The sequence below is a fragment of the Tyto alba genome, unplaced genomic scaffold (assembly GCF_018691265.1).
Source record: "Tyto alba isolate M040663 unplaced genomic scaffold, T.alba_DEE_v4.0 Super-Scaffold_2, whole genome shotgun sequence".
NCBI classification, from domain to species: domain Eukaryota; kingdom Metazoa; phylum Chordata; class Aves; order Strigiformes; family Tytonidae; genus Tyto; species Tyto alba.
The window spans coordinates 19,484,337-19,508,859 of record NW_024881282.1 but is presented as its reverse complement, the minus strand read 5'-3'; the positions used below and the strand labels follow the sequence as shown (position 1 = coordinate 19,508,859).

The 24,523-nt window shown below is 40.4% G+C and overlaps 1 protein-coding gene across 3 annotated transcripts in view; it reads left to right on the top strand.

The window, feature by feature from the left end:
* CRYL1 (crystallin lambda 1) overlaps positions 1–24,523 on the top strand; it is a 60,903-nt gene that overhangs the window by 9,036 nt on the left and 27,344 nt on the right. For 2 of the 3 annotated variants that reach the window (XM_032990765.2, XM_042793168.1), the window contains exons 3-4: positions 9,069–9,195; positions 22,615–22,776. In XM_032990765.2, the coding sequence (XP_032846656.2) occupies positions 9,069–9,195; positions 22,615–22,776 (289 nt within the window). Of the gene's footprint in view, positions 1–8,907; positions 8,977–9,068; positions 9,196–22,614; positions 22,777–24,523 lie in introns of those variants that run through there. The other variant, XM_042793169.1, reaches the window with a different exon arrangement.

Genomic DNA, 24,523 nt, shown 5'->3' with positions numbered 1-24,523 from the left:
CTCAATCCACTCATCGCCCAGCCTGTATTTGTGCTTGGGATTGCCTTGACCCATGTGCAGGACCTTGCACTTGGCCTTGTTGAACTTCATGAAGTTTGCATAGGGCCACCTCTCCAGGTCCCTCTGGATGGCATCCCTTCCCTCCAGCGTGTCAGCCACACCACACAGCTTGTTGTCATTGGCAAACTTGCTGAGAGTACACTCAATCCCACTGTCCGTGACACTGACAAAGACGTTAAACAGCGCCGGTCCCGATACCTGCCCGTGAGGAACGCCACTCGTCACTGGTCTCTGCTTGGACATCGAGCTGTTGACCACAACTGTTAGAGTGCGAGCATCCAGCCAAGTGGTCCATCCATCAAATCCACGTCTCTCCAATATAGAAACAAGGATGTCGTGAGAGACAATGTCAAATATGTTGCACAAGCCCAGGTAGATGACATCATTTGCTCTTCCCTTATCCACAAACACTGTAATCTTGTCGTAGAAGTCCACCAAATTTGTCAGGCACAGTTTGCCCTCAGTGAAGCCATGTTGGCTGTCACTCATCACCTCCTTGTTCTCCGTGTGCCCTAGCATAGTTTCCAGGAGGATCTGCTCCATGATCTTGCTGGAAACAGGTGAAGGCAACTGGCCTGTAGTTCCCTGGGTCTTCTTTTTTTCCCTTTTTAGAAATGGGGGTTATGTTTCCCCTTTTTCAGTCAGTGGGAACTTCACTGGACTGCCACAACTTCTCAAGTATGATGGATAGTGGCTTAGCCACTTCATCTGCCAGTTGCCTGAGGACCCACAGATGCATCTCATTGGGTCCTATGGACTTGTGCACCTTCAGGTGCATTAGATGGTCTCAAATCTGATTTTCTCCTGCAGTGGGCAGTTCTTTGTTCTCTCAGTCCCTGCCTTTGCTTTCTGTGTCTCTGGTGGTGTAGCTGAAGCCCTTGCTTGTGAAGACTGAGGCAAAAAAAGTCATTGGGTACCTCAGCCTTCTCCATATCCCAGATAACCAGGTATCCCGTTTTCTGGAGAGGGCCCACATTTTCCCTAGTCTTTCTCTGATTGAGGTACCTATATAAGCTTTTATTGTTTCCCTTGATCTCTCTGGCCAGATTTAATTCTATCAGGCTTTTAGCTTTCCTAATCTGATCCATGGATGCTTGGACAATTTCTCTGTAGTCCTCTCAGGCTACCTGTCCTTGCTTCCACCCACTGTTGGCTTCCTTTTTGTGTTTGAGCTTGTCTAGGAGCTCCTTGTTCATCCATGCAGGCCTCCTGGTGTCTTTACCTGACGTCCTCTTTGTTGGGGTGCATTGTTCCTGAGCTTGAAGGAAATGATCCTTGAAAATTCACTGGCTTTCTTAGACCCCTCTTCCCTCCAGGGCTTTATCCCATGCTACTATGCCAAGCAGATCCCTGAGGAGGCCAAAGTCTGCTCTCCTGATGTCTAGGGCAGTGAACTTGCTGTGCGCCCTCCTTGCTGTCCCAAGGATCTTGGGACTCCACTGTTTCATGGTCACTGCAGCCAAGGCTGCCCTTGAACTTTGCATTCCCCACCAGCCCCTCCCTGTTGGTGAGAACAAGGTCCAGCATAGCACCTCTCCTTATTGGCTCCTATATCACTTGGAGAGGGAAGTTATAATCAAATTGATAGTTTATTAAAAAAATTGCTTAATTTCTGTATCGCCTCTGAAGGGATACCTAAATTGACAATTCTTATCAAAATATATTTTGATCTTGAGTGCCTGACATTCGCACACCAAGCTTGTGCTAAATCATAGGCTTGATTTTTACCTTTCAGTTTTATCCACACCCCCAAAAAGTGCAATTAACTAGCTAGGGAAAGTTGCTTCATTTGCAGAACTAACTAAAGAATGTGTTAGTAGGCATTGGAAGGGGATAGAGTCGGTCTTTCCAGAGGCTCTGCCTGGCCTTTCTGTAGTAGAAGACACCTCCAAAGGGAAATGTTACCTTCTCACCTCATTGCTGTGTGGCAGCTGCTTCCATGGGCAGCTAGAATATGTGATTTAAATAAGACTTATTTTTGCAATTACAAAGGCTGTGTTTTGAGAAATGCTACGGTGTTGACATTTGCCTGGTATTTAGAACTAACAAGTTGTCCAAAAAGCTGGTGAAATCTGCATCTTCCGAAGGCCTTCAAGGCTTGACTACACCAAACCAAGGCTAACCTCATCTCATGTTAGCATTCTGCTGCAGGTACAAGCTGGGCTGCAGACTTTCCAGAGCCCCTTTCAGCCATTTTTCAGGCTGAGTCTGCATGGTCAGAAGTGGGAATGTGAACTGGGGGTCTCCATTTTAGGTAGGCCAACTTTGGTTTTGGTGAGAATTTCCAACTTGAACCTAAACTTCAAACAAACAAAATATTAAGAACCATAGATAATGCTTTCTAGCAGAAGGTTTTCCCAGCATAAACTTGTCAGTTCTGATGCCAGGATGCTAAAAGAATCTTGACAAACCTAACAAGTTAACTTACTTAGCTCACTAGATCTGGAGACAGCATTGGAATTCATCTTCTAAGGAGAAGTGACATGTAATGGCTTGCAGACCCTGCTCAGACTTGACAATACTTGCGACTCTGCATTTACCATGGAAAAATGTAATGGGTGTAACTGCGTTTTCCTGTTACAAAATCTTTGCTCTCATTGTAGCATCCAGTTTGTTTAATGCCAGTATAGACATCCTGAGAGTGCCACGGCTGGAAAACAGTTTGTGTGTGTGATAACTTTAGGAGATCTCAGAACTTTGATTGGCTATTGTGCATCACTATGCTCTTACACTGTGTCCCAGTTCCTCTGTCACCCTTTGCTTTGTGTCTCTTCTAAACTGTGTCAAAGGCAGATGTGTAACTGTCCCTCCTTAGTATACTGCCATTGCTGTGGATGAAGTAAATTTGACAATGCTGGATCTGTCTTGTCTGGACAGAAACATGCGTACTTACGTGGTCCAGCTTGTACTGGTGTTTCAAGAAGGTGTAATGTGTAACAACTTTTCCATGGTGGTGTGCTGTGTGATTACCTTTAGTGTGGGGAAAGCAGGAAGAGGAAAGGTGATTTCTAGTGCATTAATATGGCCAATTGCAACTTGGTATTAGCTACTTATCATTTGGCTGTTGCATGTGTGGACAGTGAGCTGTCAGGCTTTTGGTTGCCTACTTGGTCTGTTGTGTCTTAGGGTAGATACATTGGCTGGTGATGGTTTGTTGTTTTGGGCTTTTTTTTCCCATGCCAACTACCCTCTTATTTATCAGACAGCACTAGATAGCAGTGTGGTGCTATGACTGGTTAATGGTCCTAGTCTTTGGGCAGTGGTGGTTGTCTGAATTTGTGAAGAATAATATTGGTGATGTCTTTTCCTCTCCCTTCTGCTTGCTCATTTGGGAAGTAAGTTTGTGATTAAGTGGTCTTTAATCTTGTAAGTATTTGCTTGTTACAACAATGTGTGCTGAATAGTATGACTGTACAACAGTAGCTGTGGATAAAGGTGAGGCAATGGGACTTGAACAAGATGGGTTAAGTATTGCCACCATTTGCAAGGCCCTTCTGTAAAAACTTTTAGAGTAGAATTTGTAACCATGAGCATCCCAGGCAGTTTATGTGATCAGGGGTGTTCTTATAGATTGGGTGCCTTATCTTGAAGCAAATACTGGCTTGGTTCCTAGAGTAGTATTCGTGTGGTGTCCTGGGTTTGATTGGGTTAGAGTTAATTTTCACAAGAAGCTGCGACAGGGTGTAGCCAGAACAGCTGACCCAAAATAACCAAGAGAATAATTGATGCCATGTGACAACATGCCCACTGTATGACTGGGAGAGCTGGCTGGGGGGAGGAGGGATCATGGCTAACAAACGGGCTGAGCTTTGGGTTCTGGGGGGTAAGCAGGTACATTGTGCATCACTTGCTTTATACATTCTTTTATTCGTATTATTGTTATTACTTCTTCTCTCCTTATGTTGTCCTATTAAACTGTCCTTATCTCAGCCCATGAGGCTTTACCTTTTTCTTTCAGTTCTCCTACCCATCTGACCAGGGTGGGGAGGAATGAGCAAGTGGCTGCACGGTGCTTAAACCATGACACGTGGGCGGTCAGGTACAGCAGTAAACCTGGAGGTAGACAAAGTGTGGGCTCTAAAATGAAATAGTATTTTTATTAATGTAAATTCTTCATTCTTCAAAGACCTTACAGGTATTAGTTAAACTCTTCAAACTGTGCACATGATACAATGGCAAAGTGAAGTCCTGTGGTGTGTTCTGTGGATATGGCTGCAGTGACCTCGGTGCTCATCCTCAGGGGTGGTCACCCTGAAGTCTAGGCTGCACCAGTAGAGGTCAGTGGTGTACTGCTGTATGTACAGACCAGTCTGGTTGGTGCCTTAATGTACGATAAGTACGAGGGGAAGCTCGCTTCCTTTGCCACAGAAGTGTGGGCAGTCTACTACCCCAGAGGAATATAAAGAGGATTTAGCATTTGGAAGACTTAAGATTAAGTTGTGGAACAAACCAGTCAGAATGTCAGTAAATATACTGGGGATGGGGAGAGGTGGGGGCAAAAAAAATTTTCCTGGGAGGGAAGGCTAAAATTCAAGTAATACACAAACTGCATTTCCTATTCCATGCTTTAAGTAACTATACTAATTTAAATAAATGTCTAGCATGAAGATTGGTGATGTTAACAGGAAGATTTTTGTTTAGGAGGAAAAATTAGTCCAGCCTTAAGTTCCAAAGTATGAGGATGGTGGTTTTGCAGGTTAATTAAGAAATGGTGTTCTTGGTGCACAGTATAGTGTGTAATAGCTTATGACAGAGAAGCAGAAATGACAGGATGGCCATCACTGGCAGAGAAGGAAAGGTATGGAACAGGAGACAGCTGCTACAAACTTCTGTAAAAATTTGTGGAAGAAAAATAAAAGTCAGATCTCTTAGTCTGTTACTCTAGCCTTTTTGAATCCCTCAGTTACCAGTCATGGAGTGGAGTTTCAGAGGACCAGGGAGGATGAGACTAGTGTCATATTGCATGGAAAGTGAACTTCACCATCTTCTTCCAAGAAATAAATAATTATGTTGTGGTCTCTTTAAACTTAAATTTTGGGTTTGTTTTTTAAAAGCAATATGCAACCTGTGAGCAAGAGGAGGATCCTGGACTTAGTCAGGTGTACCTGGGGAATGGACTTCTGATGAATAAATAGTTAAGAACTTTTGAATTAGAGGAAATGGCTTCAAGTTGCGCCAAGGGAGGTTTAGATTGGATATTAGGAAAAACTTTGTCACTGGAAGGCTTATCAAGTACTGGAACAGGCTGCCCAGGGAAGTGGTTGAGTCACCATCCTTGGAGGTATTTAAAGCACATGTAGATGTGGCTTCTAGGGACATGGTTTAGTGGTGGGCTTGGCAGTGTTAGCTTTACAGTTGTACTCAATGATCTTAATGGTGTTTTCCAACCTAAATAATTCTATGATTGCTTCCTTACCATCTCGCCTTGCAAGGTGTGAAGGAGCCGAAGTTTGGATACTCTCATTTAGGTGTACCCATTTCTTTACAGGTGAAGCACTGGCACCTTTTTTGTGCTGGAAGCCTTAAGTCTTGGATGGAACTCCTGTCTAGCAAGTGGTGGCATACACCTTCAGCTTGGAAAATGAAGCTGAAGCTTCCTGTTTCCTGTTCTTTACCACACAGATGGCTCAAAGGCAGAAGTCAGTGCTTTCCAGCTGTCCATTTGCTGTGCTGTTAAGAAACCAAATGGGGAGATAATCCAGAAACTTGATGGATTTCCTGCTTCTTTCTGTGACGCTGCCTGGAGGGGTGTATATTTGAGCACTTTTTTACTATTTTTTTTTCTTCTCCTTTCTTGAAGTGCTTTTAAACAAAACCTACCAGAAAATAATTTCTGTCTAGTTTACCTTTGGGTAGGAAAGGTCTGGGTTTTTGAGCCTAAATCCATGTTTGAGAATAAAGGCAGAAAGCTGTTAATGAAACTCTTTTCAACAGTTTCGGACTGCATAAACTGGTAGGAATACTAATTTTGGCACCAAGTCTAATGGATTCCAGGGAAGCAAACAGGACAGACCTGAGCAGTGTCTAAAAATCATATGATTCTTGGCTTCATTTTCCAGCTAAGGATGAATAGAACCTTTTCAAAGCTTTTGTCCAATGTAAACAATGCAACGCCTAGCTGTTTACCCAGGAGTGCTCTGCCTAAGAGTCAAAAATCATTGTCCGTAATTAGCTCTGACAAAAATAAAGGGGAAGTAGTACTTGCAGTACAGAAATTATTATCTGGAGTTAATTGCTGAAGCAATTCATTGGAGAGGAGAAAGTTATTGCTTGTGGAAGTTAGTGCTGTGTGTGCACATGCACATGGTTTGGTGGTGTTGGTTTTGTTCTTCCCAATTCGAAATATGGGTGCATATTCTGGTTTAGAAGGTGTACTGTCACCTTCACCAGCTTCAAACAGAGCCTCTCTTGAAATCTTACCTACTCTCAAGTTACAGGAAATTCTTTGATTTAATGTACAAAGTCCACAGTGATCTGCAGGTATTTGTTTCTTCTTGCTGCTGTGCTAAACCAGGAGCAGAACTGCTCTATGCAATTTTTGGCTACTGCTGAGTGGCTACTGAGTGCTCCTTACCATGATTTTTGATGGGGTTGCTCTCAGAATAAGGTATTGGTGCTCTGGATTGGTGTCAGAAAGGTATATTAGGAAGCTGTTTTGTTTGCTGGGAAACAAATGTTGTCTTCCACTAGTTTGATTGGAAAAAAGAACATCGAAGTAACTTGCAGAGCAGAAGATGTTTATGACCTCTTAATAAAACCACAATAAAAGTGGTACAGCCTTTATTTGCTGTATTTTCTTGAACACATCACAACTGCGTGCTGAAGTAAAATTCTGATTCTTTGGAAATTAATGGTAGACTTAGTGAGCCAGTTCAAGCTAAAGATCTGAGTGCTCAGTGAACCTCGGCTGAGGTTTGACTTGCTTCTATATAGTTAAATAGGAATTGGATTGTCTTTAAATAAATCCCTGCTAACTTTCATCTTTGGTGACTACAGAATACTGTGATCTAAATGTCTCATTCTGAGTTATTTTCTTTGGGGAGAAATAGGTACTTCCTTTATAAGACAAGACAGATTGCATTCTTGGATGCCCAAAAAAGATCAGACAAATGTACCTGAAACCCTTCTCTAAAAGAAAGCTGAAGATGATTGGCTCAGATGTGCATGTTGACAGAGTATCTGAGATGAATCCCACTCATTTTGTTTAGGAAATCTGGAGGAGGAAGCTTAATGTTTTTATTTGATCTGTGGACTCAGTGCTTGTTGACAGGAGTGAGCTCTAAATAAATGGATGGTTTGACAAAGTGAGAGTGCATTATCACAAGTTGCTCAGCAGATGGTCTGGAAAGAGTAGGAAGAGAAAAAAGATAGACACAATTATCTACATCCCTCTCCCTTTTCAATTAATGTAAAATGTTGCTTGAAAAATATAGATGACATTTCCTGTCACTTCATAAAGCAACTGAGAGCTGAAGTCCAGTTGTTTCCTGTATGGTTTGTTTGGGATTGCTGATATAAAGGTGGCTGCCTTGGTGTCACTGACAGGGGGTGAGGAAATACTGCCTTGGGATATAAATGCTGGAGCTGAACTGGAAAAGTGGTCTGGGGCTGACATCCCAGTCTAGTGGCTGCTGCCTGCCCTGCTTCGTAAGTGGTAAGGATGGTGTCTGCCTCTGGCTGCTGTAGATTGTGACAAATTTATGGCGTCCCATCTCATCTGAGGTCTCTAGATATAAAAATAAATACAGTGCTACTGTCTGGATACATGGAGGGGCCTGGACAGGTGTGTTAAGTAAGGATTGAGATGTGGCTGGGAGTGGAGATCATCTGGGCCTGTATAAATAAATTCTGCCTGCTTAACATGTACTGTGCTGTAAGCCCCTAATGAAGACTGTCATGTGTGCCCCAGTGCCACAGTCACTTAGGAAACACATGATGGATTGCTGGTTATTTTTGTATGCAGTGATATGATTTGTGAAATTCAAAAATACACTTTTTCTTGGCTGTACAGCTTCTCTGTTTGCTACAGATTTTTCCGCCCTCCAACTGGGTGGCAAGTGCAATTCATTTATTGAGTAAAAGGGCATCCAAAAAAAAGCCAAAGCTTCAGAACTACTTTGGTAGGGAGTAGAAATGATTATTTATTTATTTTTCCTGCTGCTAATCATTAACTCAATTTTCTCCTGTCTTCAGGATAAGCCATTTTTGCTGAATAATAACCAAAGGCTCAGAGGAGCTCTGGCTTGAGATAACTGACGGATTTAACCATGATAATGGCTACATCAAATAGCTTTGGGTTGATCGTGATCATATAGTTTAATCCCACTTAAATTCTGTGGAAATTGCTCCTCAAAGCGACTTATAACAGTTCTGAAAATGGCTTGCTTGCTCCGGACTTCAAAGGGTTTCAAATTGTAGAGACTTTTTCTGAGAAGGTGGCATGTCCAGCCCCTGCAATGGTGTATACTTGAACATTCATTTCAAGCTCTGGTCACTCAGTTTAGTAACTATTTAAATTTTCTGACACTTGCTCTTGTAGTCATTACTTATGTAGGGGTATGGTTTTTTTAGGAAGGACTCCTGGCTGTACAGAATATATTTATTTATTTCAATACAGTTAAACAGTGTTCCAGCAGTGAGGCTTCATAACAAAAGAGCTGTTGTTTGTGAAAATGGATGAAGTATATTAAAGGGCCCTCTCTTCCCATTAAATGCGAGTATAAAAATTCTTGCTGATCCTGCACTGGTGAAAACAGGTTTGAGGTGGTGACAGACTTGCATCTAGGAGTAGATCTTAGAGCTGTTCATGCTTGAAGACAAGAAAAGTGTTGTAAGATGAGGGAAGCAAAGAGGAATGACTGAAACTAACCATTATAGTTTTTGACTATAAATATATGCAGTGGCATGGCAAATAATGTAATACTACTGGTTTGTTAAGAAGCTTTTTTAAAAAAGAATGGTGGTTTAACAGTGATGAAGTACTTAAACGTGTATGTTGTTTCTATCAGCAAACAAATGAAAGAGCTGGAGGAGTCGGGATTCCTGAAAGGAACTTTGAGTGCGGAGCAGCAGTTGGCTCTCATTAGCATCTGTACGGACCTGAAGGCAGCAGTAGAGGGTGCTACTTTCATTCAGGTAAGCAAAGATTTAACAACTCCTAGAAAACAGTTTAGAAAGATGATCAAGAGCTGTGCTGTGCAATGGAGAGTTCAACATTATGACCACATAAGGATAGTTGTGCTTGTTAAAGTTCTTTCTAGCCTAGTATCTTGACATGGGAGATGATGCCTCTTTGCAGGATTTCCCTACTTGAGAGTCCTTGCAAGTTTCTTTTGGGTTATGTTGGAGAGGCTTGTGGCTGGCTAAGCCAAGAGAGAATTGCTGATCTCCATGTGTAACAAAGACTGTACCTGTTAGAAAGATGAATGTGGGGGGGAGTGGGAGACAGGAGATTCTTGGGGGCTAGATTATCTCTTAGGGAACACCATACATTCTAGTGCTGGGAATAAAATGTATTGTTTCCTCTCCAGGTACTTTGGGAAGGCAGGGGTGACTTCTGTTCTGACTGGGGGGAGCACTGTAGCCAAAAGCAGCTATCTGACAGAGTGTTAAGAGTATTGTAAACAGGGTTGATGTATAGAGCTGGAATCTGTGCTGTTAAATAAAATTAGAACGGGGAACAAGCAGTATTACTGAACCTGATAGTCTGTGACTGCTTAACTATTAGTATGCTCACTGTCATGGGGCATAATTCAGTGAATAGGTGAATTGGGGGGATCATTTCTGGGGTAAAATATGAATGAATTTGCATTGGACTTGGCATCTTCTACCCTACATGGTCCCCCAGTATTATTCCAGTGTTGTACCATTAACTGTTCCTACATGTATGTGTGCTGCACCCAAGAGTTTACAATTTATACCGTTTCAGACTGTAAACCCCACAGTCTGCTTAGCTGCAATACATCCCTAATAACAAATTGGATTAAAAGGGGATAAATTTCTAGAACTTCTCTTCCTCACAAGTTGAAGTGGAGGGCAAGAGAACGTGAGGCAGAGCAAAGCCTCACACAGGAGTCGAGGTGTGAATGCAGTATAGATTTTTGCAGTGGTATACTATTTTTGTGTTCACTTCCTTTTTTCCAGATCACGGAACTATATACTGTTGCCCCCATATCTTACTCCTTCATCAGTAACAAGCTCAGAGCTTGTTAGTTCATATTATCGTTTTCGCGTATGTATTGCCTACTTCTACGGAATTTAATCTGCAAACTTATTGTCTAGTCATTCAATCCTGTAAAGTCCTTCCACAAATGTTTGTGGTTGTGATGATGGTCACGGACTTAATTTTATGAGCTAACTTTCAGGTCAGTTATGAATGGATGTAGCAAAGGGCACAGATCTCTGTGAAACAACTCTGGTCAGCATCTTCCACTGAGTAAGAACTGATTGTTCTTCCTACTGTCTGCTTACTACCTCTTCACCAGTTACTGTCCATGAAAGGACCTTTTATCTCACGTATGACCAGTTACCTTCCTTGAAAGCTTTTATTATTTTTTGTTTCAAGACTTCTGGGCATTCATGCTGACTGCATCGGCTGCATGACTCCTGTGCCTGTGCTTCCTGCTTCCTTTAGAGAATTCTACCAGGTCTGTGAATCAGAACTTCCTTCTGAAAAAGTTGCTTTGATTCTTCCCCATTTATGTAATACTCATTCAGTGTTACCCTTTTCTCTTAGCATTCTTGATGGAGACATAAGGCTTACAGTCTTATTATTGTGATCTTTCCTGATTTTTCCCTTAAATGCTGCATCATACTTGCCATTCTTCTGCTTTCTGGTGCCAAAATGGTGTACATTCAGCTTTTCTTCAAGTGAGCAGTTGTATATCACGGTTACTGTGTTGGGTATTCAAACCATATCAAAACATGTCCTAGTACCTTGGTTCTGGCGCCTCTTGACTCTGTTCTATGACTTGAGACAGACCCTGGGAGTCCCCAAGACTAAGACTTCAGTTTTCTTCAAGGATTAGAAGGAGAAACAGAACTGTTGCAAAGAAATCACTGTTCTTTGTGTGTTTTCCAGATGATCATCCTTCTGTACTCTGATCGTATCTTGGTTCTATACATTCTTCTCCATGCATTTTGAAGAAAGAAGGGAAAAATTTTATTTAATTATTCCTCATGTAAATTACAGGGGGCCAAGGAAAGGTCTGCTTTGTTTTGTCTTATTTTGATAAATTAACAATCCTACATGGCCATGTTCATTTGAGTACTGCTTCAACTTTGTGAGGGCTGCCTCCTTGTTTCTAGTAGATTCTCCTAGTTCTGCCTGTTTTGCTCTTTCAGCTGTTTCTTACTACCTGGTATGACCATATGGTATCTTTACTTTTCTCTGTACGCTACCTGTAATGATCTGATTCTTCTTACTGTCAGGTTTGCACCTCCTTAGTATCCTTATTTTTGTTTAGTATCTTCTTTTGAAGCTAAATACAGCTGTGACTGAGTTCTTGGCTGTTGTTGCTCCTACAGAGATGCTGAATCTTAATATGCTATTGTTTCTCTTGGAGAGGCTCTTCAGCAGTAAGATTTTTTGAACAAGGTGCTGCATGCTACTTCAGATTAAATCAGGGGCTGCATTATTCATCCCTCTCACCATCAGCTGATCTATGAAACAGGCATTGGACAAATGTTGCAGAATCAAGGTAATTTTTAGTTGGAAGAGACCTGTGGAAGTCATCAGGACCAACTTAGATCAGCTTGCTCAGAATTTGTGCAGCTGAGTTTTGAATATTTCTAAGGATAAACACTTCTGGTCTCTTTGGGTAACTTGTTAAAATATTTGATTACCCTCACTGTTAAGCTTATTTCCTAATATCTCATTGGAATTTCCTTTCTTGCAACTTTCACCTCTTGCCCCTCATCCTGCCATCATGGACTTCTGAGAAGAATCTGGCTTCTCTGTGTGTTCCCTTCAGGTAGTTGAAGACAGCAGTGTTGTGTTGGTAGTCTCTGAATAGCAGCAATCTACCTGGGGTAACTCAAGCTTTCCGGTACTATTTTATGTTCCCTTAACCCTTTTAATATCTCTTAACATGTAGTCGTTAAGCATATAAATAAATGGAGTAGCTGCAGTATGCCTGTGAGTAACAAATTGTATGTGCAAAACACTGTGGTATTCATTATGAGCTCATCAGTTTCAAACCATAGCATCGAGTTTTGGTTTGATACAAAGTGTTAACAAATACACAATGTAAGTGGGCAAATTATTTGAACTAGTCTTTAATTTGCTCTTGGAAGCGGGGTGGAATAGATATAAAAGAATCTTAATTCCAGGCTCACAGTCTTATTTCAGCTATGAACAGACTACTTTCTGGCTGACTATTAAACTTTAGAAACATTGCCTATTGAAGCTTTGAACATGGAAGGACAAAATGCACTAATTGTAATTTACGACTGCAAGTGTTCTGACTTTTTAGTTACTTTAATGCAACTGATGTGTTATTTTTTATGTTAGTTGAATATAGGGGACTCTATTTTCTTGTTTAATGATATAACCTACTGATTAACTTGTCAGAAGACTTCCATGAGAACTACGTTTCTTTACTCTAGATTTCAGCTGGTTAAATCTTACCTTCTTTTCAAATTTGGGCTTAGTAGACTAAGTCCGCTTCGAGCTTTAAAAATGTACTTGATGTTTGCACTCCTTGAATGAATCCTGCAGACAGTTGCCTTCTGTGTCATTTTCATAGGACTTAAACTTAAAACAAATGGGAAGAAGTAGTAAAAAGTGGAACTTCTTAAATGACATTAGTGAAGATATGAGTGAGAAATATGCAAGAAATAATTAGAAGGACTGAGTGAGAAGAAAACTCGTAACAGTAATGCCATGAACCTTTAAAAACAAGGTATGCCTTGATGCATATTATTGTATATATTCCCTCTCCTGAGCATTTTTATGAAGTAACTTGTCTTCATTAGTGTGCTTTGTATCAACTCCAGACAGAGATCAGTTTGTGTTTTGCTCTAAAAGTGAATATCCACCTAGTTTCACTTCTAAAAGCTTTTCTGTGCTACTTAAAGTAGATAGCCTATGGCATTTAGGTGAATGTGCACTGCAAGCTTCTTGCATCACTAAAAGCTTTAATTCTGAAATAACTTTTTCCATTAGCTGAAAACTCCATGGAGACAAAATAATGAATACATTTGTACTATAATGTCCCTCGCGTGGAACTATCATGGGTGAGGTAAATGTTTCTTAATACTGTGCTCTTAACTTCCCTATATGATGACTTTTGTCTTTTGTCCTTATGTGACTACTGGGAACTGAACCTGTTAGTACTCTTTTCACTATTAAAAACAGACTCGGGCAGATGTGTGTCTAGTTCCTAAATAATATAAGCTGAATAGAAATCAGTGCAGCACTTGTATGGTATTTTACCATAATGCTAGTAAAATGTAAACATCTTTTTAAATGCTCTGCTTTGGAACAATTTACTAACAGAATATTTAGTAAAGTTTGCTTTATCTTTATCTCCGAGAGGATAAGATGATGAACTGTTGGTAAGATCTTACCCTTGATGCCTGACCGACTGCGTAGACTTGTGAGTTGAGTCCTGGCTGAGCAGGTTGAAGCCACACATGGAGGGTAGCTGGGAGGTGATCTCTGAACCTGTCAGTCGTGCTGTGGCATGGGACAAAGCAGATTGGCAAGGGGTGAAATTAAGCTTGCAACGTATACCTTATGGTCTGAGGTATTTATCGTTTTTCAGTTTAAAGGAAGTCTGCTTATAAGCCTTACAATAGTATCTTTTTTTTTTTTTCCCCTGCCTCTTTAAAAAGAGAGGACATGCCCTGTGGCCCCTTACACCTGCAAACTCTTTTGAACTGGTGATAACACTACAATGGATCTTCAGCCTGGTCTCTTTTAGGTCTTGCTTGTACTTTTATCTCTGCCGGTTAGACATACTGTAGAAAAACAGTGTTACCAGCTTAAAAACAGTTTTCAAAAAGCCTGATGGTGCCTCAGACTGGGAAACCAGCATTGACTTGGGAGCCTTGACAGTAGGTCTCTCATGTCTCCTGTCATAAAAATTTGTCTTTGATTGTCCTGTACCAGTTTTTGCCACTAGCTTTTGTTTTACTTTCATGACGACTCTCAAGAACCTTTTTACTTGTGTGGATGAGGGAATATCTGCAGACAGCAATGGGTGAAGGTGTCTTCAGCTGCCCTGATCTCATAGGATAGACAACCATCCTGGTTTAGAAGCTGCATTGATGATGTTCCTCTGTAAATACCAACCTGCTGGAAGGCAGAGTGTGCAAGCATTGTGGTAACATGGCTTCTTCTGGACTAGTCACTGGTCAGCTCTGAGCACTGGACAAACAAACATGGGTTTGTTTTCTCTCAGCTGGGTAAATATAACCTTAGGCATGGTTTTACCCTTAAACACTGCCCTGAGGCACCAGAAGTTATGTTTTGGCTTCTGGGGGAGCTGGTTTTAAGCATGTCATCTGACTTGCTGTCGTAGAGGTTTTAAGAAAACTTTTTTTCTGTTTTTAGGGTTTGAAACAGTCTGATATCAAAGACTTCCTGTAAAAATACTTTATCAAGTCAGTGTTTGAGTTGAACTGAAAGATGATGTTTGGATAAACAGTTTTCCAGTGTCACTGCTGTGGTGCTGCTGCTGAATGGACGTTTGTCCTTCCAGACTTTTTAACATTCACACCTCATCTATCCTGTGCATATAACAACTGTTTTGTCTACCATTACAGACTTGAATATGGTTTTGGTCCCCATTACTGGTGGTAGTCATTGCTATAACTATCATCCTGCCCAGCAGTTAAGCTTGCTCTTCAGGTTCAGTTTCAGTGCTCCCTGGTCTCCTTTCTAGGGCTGTATTGTATTTCCATTGCCTTTCCTAGATCACTTCCCCTATTTTTAAGGGTGGATGGGATCACGGTAGAAGGAAAGAGAAGGTTTGATCCTTTGCGAAAGAATGTGGGGAGGAGGATGTCAATCAACCTGTTTGAGATACTACTGCCCTTCCCTAAGGAAACAAAAAGGATCTTCATCTCATCTGTAGCAGCCTGATCAGCTTGTCTGTCTGTCTTTTGAAAGTTTTGTAGGGGACATAAACATCGTGGAGAAAGGTGGTCCTCTTCATGGCATGATACTGACACTAGTTGGAGCAAAACTTGCCTTCATTTGTTGTATGTGTTTTAAACAAAACAAAAAATACCACACAGTCCCCTACAACACTCCCAAATCTGCAAGTTTGATTTTAGAAAATGTAGTTCTGAAAACTAGTACTTCCTAAAATCCTGTTTTGTATTTTGTACTAAAGGTTGAACAGACACTTATAATTCAGTCATTTATTCTGAACAGTGTAAAATGGCAGTAACTTGATACTCTTATTGCTCCCGTTCCTTAACAGGGTATGTTTCTGAACTGTAGGAAAGTACAAAATGTTTCCATCTAAATGCTGGATTTCACCTCACCAAAGTGTTATTTACTTGTACGGTATCATGTGATAGTCTTTCATGTCATGCAGGAGGCAGTGATTTAAGAAGCATCAGATTTCACACTGGTATGAGCTCATAAATTCAAGAGAACTGAGAAGTTATCACTTCTTTAGATTTGAAGTGAGTTATAGCTCTAATTTTTTTTTTTTAATTAGATTAACCTGAAAGTACTAGTGTTTTAACTGATGCTTTTGCAACTGCTCTGTAATAATCTTACTCATCTACTGTCCTTTAGTTGATGGTTTTGAATTCTATTAAAGCTTTTCTGAGTATGAATTTACTACTGTTCTAAATGCCAGGCACTTGTAGCTTTGCTGTAAGACACTTTTATAACTTTATTTTGAATGGAAATTTGAACAAGTTCAAACCCCATGAATCAGAGTTAAACTCCTATGGTGGGATTTTCACCACATGCCCCCCCAGTCCTCTACTCCTCAAAAGAACAGTGTATGAGAGGACCCCACCGTTATCAGAAGATTCACATTTACCTGTGCTGCCCTACCAATTACAGAGTTATCCAAAATCAGGCTGAAAGGGGCTTCAGAGGTTACTTAGACCAACCCCTGCCCCAAGGCAGGATCAGTCATACCTAGACAACAGTCTGTCAAAAATGGGTTAACCTGTTCTTAAAATACTCATGTGATATGATTCCTTCTCCTCCCCTGTGTTAAGCATTTTACTTCAGTGCATACCTACCCTGTAGCAAGTCTGTATGTAACTGAAGCCCCAGGATGTGAGTATATGTGACCATGCCATTCTATTTTATGGGGGTTTTTATAATTGTGTCAAATGGGGATAATGTGGCCCTGTCATTAACGAATTACCAGTATGCTTTTCAGTTAAAGGAGCTGCTGTCCTTATCCTGCTTTCTTACCCTTGGCTTACAAGATAACAATTCTTGTTCAAGTTGAAAATAAAGTTTGGTTGCCAAGGTTTTGTGGTGTGTTTTGGACTAACTTACAGCTGTTTTGCATCTAAGGAGTGTTTTGTTGCCAAACATTTTTGTTAACAATCTGGTATTTGGACATGTGCTTGAAACCATCGTGGAGGAAGTTGTGTACCAATGTATGGAGAATGAAGATCTGCAGGGGGAAAAGGGGCAATCAACCTAATGAGCTTCTGTTCACTTATGTATATCCCATATGGTTTGGGTTCATGCATCACTTCCAAGTGTTTCAGGGTCAAGTCCCACTTAACCTTACCTCCCTGCTGTGGTGCACTGCCAGGTTGCTCCCCCTGCTTTCCCCACGACCCTAGCTGCTGGGGGCTCAAGTTCTAGTTATGCTTTAACATAATCACGTCAATTATCAGTGTCTATGCTGCTGGGTGTTTTGGGGGACTTTTTTTTTGTGTGTGTGTTTTTTTTTTTCCTTATTTTAACTGCTCAAAATGCACTGAAGGGTTTGCAATAGCCTGAGGACTCCTTCAATAACAGCTGTATGTACGTCTCATGTTTCTGTGCTGTGTCCCAAACCTGTAGAGCAGTGAGAAAAAAGTGTGTCTCCTGCCCAGCTGCTGTCCCTGCCATGAAGGTAACAGCACTTTCTAAAAGGAGGCTGAAGTAAATAGGTTTTCCTGCCACCATGTTTGCAGTTTGAAATGATGCATTTTCATTTGGCACCTTGTCTTAATGAATATTCTGGTATATCCACGTACTATCCATCTTTAAAGTATCTCAGAATAAGCATCTAAAACTACTTTGCTGCTTTGCGGGGGAGCATGACAGGAAAGTAAAAAATACTTGCAGTCAAGTATTTACCTTTGACATATGTAGTAATTTTTAATTTTGTGAAATTACCAAACCAATTTAATGCATGAAAAATTTATAGATAGTTGACGTAAATCATAATGATTAACAATAGTATCAGAAGAAAAATTTATATTCTGATGTAATAATTTGTTCTAACATTAAAAATACCGTTTTATTTCTCTGCTTGTTTCACTAGCTGAACTCACAAACTCAATTCAAAATGTCACATTTTTTAATTGCACGTGGTGTAGTTCCTCAGATTCATGTGCATGATTTTTTACTGAGTAGAATGTACATCAGTGTCTGACATGGAACACAAAAGAAATAAGATCTAATTTCCTTAATAGAAGGTGCATCTTCAGTCTTCCAGACCAGAAATACAGACCTAAACCTTACAAGGGAAGATCAAACTAGCATGTCAATACAAAATCCTAAACAGAAATAATAATAATAATAATAATAATAATAATAATAATAATAATAATAATAATAATAATAATGATCATCACTGAAATACTAATGATAGTAGTGAGCATTTTAAACACTATTTTGCTTAAAATATAATTTGACTTTAATATGGATTCTGTAACATGGTGTTAACGACCATTTTGCATCTGCAAGTGGAGCAAATAGATGCAATCTTGCTTTGATAACTTCAGTAACCTCAGCTTTTTGTATTGGGGTAAACAGGATTGGTTGTAAAATTTTAGGATTTAATTTGCAGAGAGATTATTTTAGCATACGTAATTTTTCTTTCTGAAGTCAACTAGGTTTTTACAAGACTATTATTTAGATGAGGTTAAATTATCTGGAATAATTGTATTTGACTGTGCAGTCACTAGCTATAGTAATAGTGCTTTGAATTCTGTTTGTCCCTGCTTCATGTAGATTTATGTTAATCAGGCTTTGTTTTAGAAATGCAACATTCCAAATACAATATTCTAAAATGACTTGGTAGATTGAAAATAGAACAATTATGCCTGAAGTCTTTTTGGAAAGTTCTTTTTCCAATGGATTGTAACTGTAGAAGATAATGAAAGTATTTGTATAAATGGATTAGTCACCAAAGCTTTCAGAAAAGTTGCTTTTCTGAGATTCAGAACTCTTTTTCTTAATCCTGTGAAGATCTTCATATTTCCACAAAAAGCTGGACATAATGTGGTTCCTGTTGCAGGAGTGCTGACAGTCTGGGTCTAGCTTGTGAGATAATTCAGAGCTTTGAAAGCTGTTGCTATGTCTTCGTTCTACAAGCGGAGAGGATTGTTGTTGCTTGACTCTGGGAACTATTCCTGAGAAGTGCCTCAAAACTATCATCTAAATAGCATCACTGAAAAGCTGAGACCACTTAAAATGCTGTAACTTGTATGTATATAAATAGAGGGACAGCCAGCGTTTCTGACCCATTTGGATATCCTCATTTAACTGCTGAAGATGAAGGGTGTCCTTGTAGCAATCAAAGTAGCTATGGCTTCTAAACAATTTACCTACTACTTGAAGCCCTATTGAATTTAGTGGGAAGAGAGAAGTCATGGAACTCTTGAAAATAATTTCCTACCTCAGTTGTGGTTAGGGCAAGGCTACAGGACCCTTTTTGTTGTAGCAGCTGCAGCATGGTAGTAAAGTGCAGCTTTTGGGGGTTAAGTGGTGCAAGATGGGTAGGAGAGGAATAGCTGTGTAGGGTACTTAGCACATGCTGTGAGCTAATATGCAGAGCTCTGCCTTGGTGGGAATGAGGAGCCAGTTGAGAGCTTATGAGTCAGGGTTGACAGGACCACCAATGTGGAAGACGTTGCAGTAGATGTCTGCTACAGACCACCTGATCAGAAAGAAGAGGCCTTCAGACAACTGGAAGAAGCCTCACATTCACAGGCCCTTGTCTTCATGGTGGGACTTCAACCACATAAATATCTGATGGAGGGACAGCACAGGAGAGCGTAAATAATTCAGGAGGATTCTGGAATGCATTCCTGGTAACTTCCTGACACAGCTGAGGAGCTGAAGAGGAGACATGCTGAGCTGGACATCATACTTACAAACAAGGAAGAACTGGTTGAAGATGTGAAGGTTGGGGCGAAGCTTTGGCTACAGTGACTATGAGATGGTGGAGTTGAGGATCCTTAGAGGAGAATCACTTACAAACAAGGAAGAACTGGTTGAAGATGTGAAGGTTGGGGCGAAGCTTTGGCTACAGTGACTATGAGATGGTGGAGTTGAGGATCCTTAGAGGAGAATCCACGGCCCTGGACTTCAGGAGAGACAACTTCAGCCTGTTCAGCCCCAAATCTGGAAGAATCCCGTAGCATAGGATACAGTACTGGAATGAAGAGGGTCTAGGAGAGCTCAAGATTGATCTAGCTTCACTTGTAGGAATTTACATTATCATAAATCTTCATATTAAGAATGCCGGGGAGACATTTTTTCTTGATTATGTTTTGAATATGCAGCAGCCAGAATCTAGTCAGGAGGTGGGAACTCAACATTGTGTATCTGGCTTTCAAACTTCTTTATACAGTGGTTCCTTATGCTTGGTGACTACAGTCGGACTTTATACTTGCTGTTGGAAGGGCTCAGTGCTGCTCCTTGCAACAGTATCTCCAGATGTTCTTAGAGAAAGTGGCTTGCTTGTTGCTGAATGGTTGCTAATCTTTGACCTTCTCCATGCCAGTTTAAATCTTTGACTTTCATCTTGTGTAGGACAATACTTATTTTAGGACCATACCACTGTGTTGCAGTGCTTTACTTCAGGGCATGCTTTGTTTCTAATAAATCCATGGCCTTGGCAGCAAATCCCATTGCTAGTGTAAGGAGAAGGTATTTTGCAAGGTAGTGCTTTGGGGAGTGTTTTCCTAGAAGGTGGTACAGGTAGGTTGCTATCTTGGCATATCTGAGAATGGATGGGAAGAACCTGGGTAGATGCCAGCATTTTAAATATCGGTAAATGAAGTTGTGCACTTAAGTGAGTGTGGACGTGTGTGGGAGCACAGATGGTGGATAGCATGGTGGGAAAAGCCTGTACAAAAACAGAAAGATACTGGATTTAAATAGATAAAATTCCCTAGCTTTCTGTGTACTGCCATTAAAGGTGTTGTGTCATATGAATGCAACTTTTTAATGAGGGGCAAGATATCAGCATTGTCTGCTAGGGAGAGAGTCTGGTACATGTTTATCTTTGTGTAGTTCTTTTAGGAGTTCATAGGCTGGTCAAATAGCTGCTATGTGTTCTCTGAAATGCCTATTACCTTTAAGCCTTTAATTCAATACAACTCTTCCAGGAGGTGTGTTTTCAAAATTAACAACTGTCATGTTCTGATCAGGCTGTTAAAAAAAGATGTCTAATAAAGTTTAAATTGGAAGACAGATTAGTAGCAATCTTGTTCAGGTGTTCAGGCCTTGGAATAAAGATGTCCTGTTCACTGCAAATGAGAAGTGTGATCTTCTCTACAAAAAGTGAACAGAAATATACAGTGTCACTTAAAATGCGTAGAAGTCTATGCTAACCTTTTTTGCACTGATTCTTTAAGAGAGACTGTGGTAGCTTTAAAACAGTGTCTTATCTGCTCACTGTTTGATCTTCTCTTTCTCAGGGTAAACAGAATAGCTTCAGACCTCTCCAGGCTCCATAACTGACAGCAAGTGAGGTTCCTGTTTAATGGATTGTTTAGAGCTTAATTTTCCCCTTGTTCTTCAGGGAATTGGTGCCTCTGAGAAAATAATTGCATGCTTGATGAGGACAGAAACTTTATTGCAGTGGTCCAGCAACCTGAATACAATTGTGACACTATTCGAGAAACTTCAAGCAAATGGCCCATTCAGAAACCTTACGTAACTGTGGCAGGTTTGAGTTTCCAGCAGATTTGAGTTTGCCTTTTTGATTATTGTCTGATGTGAGAGGAGGCTTAGAGTTTCAAGTTCACAATAAACCTATTCAGAGCAACTCTTTTATTAGCTTGAACAGTATCTGCAGGGTTCTCTTCATCTTTGGCTTTACTAAAAGAAACTATTTAAACTTAACCAACAAGCAGGGATCCTGGAATTATAAACAGAGTATCATTTTGTTTTGATAAGGCTGTCTACTACTTTGGGCTCTATCTGGAGTTCTTAAATGACCCCATTTATCTCTTCTGTATTGTGGAACTTTTAGTACTGTCCCTTGCAGCTTGCTTATTTTTTTAAAACTTCAAATTACTTTTAACCCATTTACTAGGTTAAAAACTCTGGCCCTGGGCATACCTGCCACAGAGGCTGAAGCTGCAGATATTAAATTTTTTTGTTATATTAAATGTAAAGCCTTTTTCCTACCCTCGTGCAGTTCAGCATAACAGGAAGGACAGAATGAAGTACTGACAGGTGGGAGAGGGTTAGCGTTGGAAAAAAGCAGGTATTTTCTTGTGTGTTTTAAGGGAAAAGCTGAGGTTTTAAATGTTTGGGGATCCTGTTTGGATTTTTTTTTTTTAAACCCTTCCAAAAAACCCAGAAAACAAGCTGACTGTGTTCCCCCGTTTTCTTCTTGTAGACTGAAGTCTTTCCTGTTGATTGTGGAATCCACTGTAGTTATTCTCCCATGTCCTCAGTGCTCCCAGACTGGTGGACTTCTGCATGCTCTCCTTTAGGCAGCTCCTGGGGATAACTTTGAAATTCTAGTGACTGTAGATTGTGACTCTTAGCCCATACATTTGAAACATGCTCAATATCTTTGGGAGAAGTTCTGATAACATGCATTCTACTTCAGAAATATTTCTCAGAGTTGAAGTGAATGGAGGTATTTAAGCTTTTGAAGTGTGAGGGTCACTGAGAGGTGTTTCAGTGCAGGTTCCAGAATTGTACCTTGGAATTTCCTGCCATAGTTCTGGAATTTGTAAGTTTGTTTTCTTTTGAGATACACCTATTCATTTCCATCTTGTCTGAGAGAGAATACTGACTTATATCGTGTGAGTTTCTCTTTAAAAAAAAAAATTAAAGCTAGGTCTTATTCCTCCATACTGTTACCACTGTGTGTGAGTAAACGTCTGTATTTTAGATGAAGCAGAATCATTTGTTTTATGTTAAATCTCCTGTGGTGTGTGGTGGTCCATCTTCTAATATAGAGAAACTCTTGGGGGTTTCCATTTCCTTATATGTGGGAAGGTATTTTAGTGTTATGGCTCACTGGTATATCTAGGCTAATTAAAATAGATGGTTTGTGCTTTGTTCCTAGGTGTCAGGGTAGGATCAGTGAAGTCTGAAATATACAGATAAATACTATTGAACTAGTAGACTTCTAACACTGATTTTTGCTTTTATTCCAGGAATGTACACCGGAGAACCTAGAACTGAAAAAGAAGATTTTTGGTCAATTAGATCTTATTGTTGGCGACAATGTTATCTTGAGCAGCTCAACCTCTTGTCTCTTACCCAGCAAATTGTTCACTGGCCTTAAACATGTTAAGCAGTGTATTGTATCACATCCTGTAAGTATGATGGCATGTTTTGTTTTTGTAGTAGTAGTACAGGTGTCTAGTTAAACTGCATCCCAAACTCCTCCCTGCAGACTGAAGGATATAGGAGGATATTTGGACTGTTTGTGTGATATTGTTAGTGTGCAGGAGCCTCGCTTATCAGAAAAACTTTAATGTGGTCATTCTGTGAGCAGCAGCAGCGTCTACTAAATTGAGAGCATGTATGCATGTTTCACACTGTTGGCTCAAGACACATTCTGTGTAAGCTGTTGTGCTCATATTGTGTGTTACTCAAACTACTGGCTCTCAAAGCGTAGGAATTCTGTGTTTTGAAGACAAACGTATAATATTCCCCACTTTCTTCTTGTGGCATCTTTAGTCTTTACTAGTACCCTTTTTCAGCTGCTGTTGTGTAGCAGAAAGTATCCAAACAGTGAACTGCATGTGCTTGTCAGGTAATGTCAATGAAAGACTCTGGTTTCTTCAGACTTCTGATGCAGAAGCAGTCTACCTGAAGAGGAAAAGCAGGTGGATGAAATGGAACAGACTGTGCTTGGAGCTGAATTTGCATGCTTTGTGACCAGCTGGGACAGGGCAGTGATGCAGAAATGGCAGGACTAGACGTGGCTGCAGAACCTCAAAAAGCTGAAGGGCACCTGTGAGCCTCTGTAGAGGTCTACTTGGGGCTGCCAAACAGCAGTTTGTCACATCTCTCCTCAGCATGGAAAAGCACTTTGTCTTGATCACTGGGTTTCTTACTGTTTCTGTTTTTCACTACTCAGTAACTAATGAGTTTGTTAGTCTGGTGTTTGACAGATCAGTTAAGAGGACTGTTGTTAGGAAGGTTTGCAGTATCTGGAGAAAGGTACTGCTCTGCTGTCTGCAATTTGGTAGCTGCATGTTGTCTCCAGGGCATCCCTCAGGTATAAAATAAATGTCAGTTCCCTGGGCATGCTCAAGAGTGGCAGTATGAACACAAAAATGCATCACTACTTTACTGTAATATCTCTACAGCTACCTGTAGCCTAATGCTACAGTGTCAAAGTATTTGGTCAGGCCCCTTCTGAGACCACTCCACCACCACCATTGTGTCTTGATGTGATTGGGAAGCGAAAGGAACAAAAGGATTCATTTCTTTCTTTATAATTATTTTTTATCCCCTTTTAATTAAAAAAAAAAAAAAGTCGAACTTCAAATTGTGTATCTGTGCCTAGGTTTAGCCTTTCTCCAGTCTAAAATTCAGTAATTCCTTATCTCATATTTCCAGTGTTGTAACTTTCTGTAGTGCAAGAGAAGAGATTATGTCCCTTCTAGGCTTCTGTATTAAGTAACTATAGGTAGGATTTTATTTTTTTTTTAATCCCTGGGCTTCTGCCTACTCTCTGTTTGTCAGTCTTTGGTTTTACATTATTCTTTCTTACTGTTTTCCCAAGTTGGTCTTTACCAGTTGACTTGTTTAGTCTGAGCTGCAGTCTTTATGGGAGCCACTTCTGAAACCGGGTTTTATCAGATCTGGAAGGGTAGCTAGTACCTGCATAAACATTTTCTATGTTGCTGTTTTGAGGATATATGTGTTTTCCAAAGCAAATACTCTGGAGTGACTTAAAATGTCTGATCATTTTGAAATGGTTTTGCAATCCCACTGAGAGTATTTTCTTAGTAATCTCAGCTTCACTCAGAGGGGAGTGCACTGGAGAAACTGTGAGCCAGTGTGCTCTTCCAGGGGCCCTTCTGCATCTGTTGTATCAGGAAACATGCA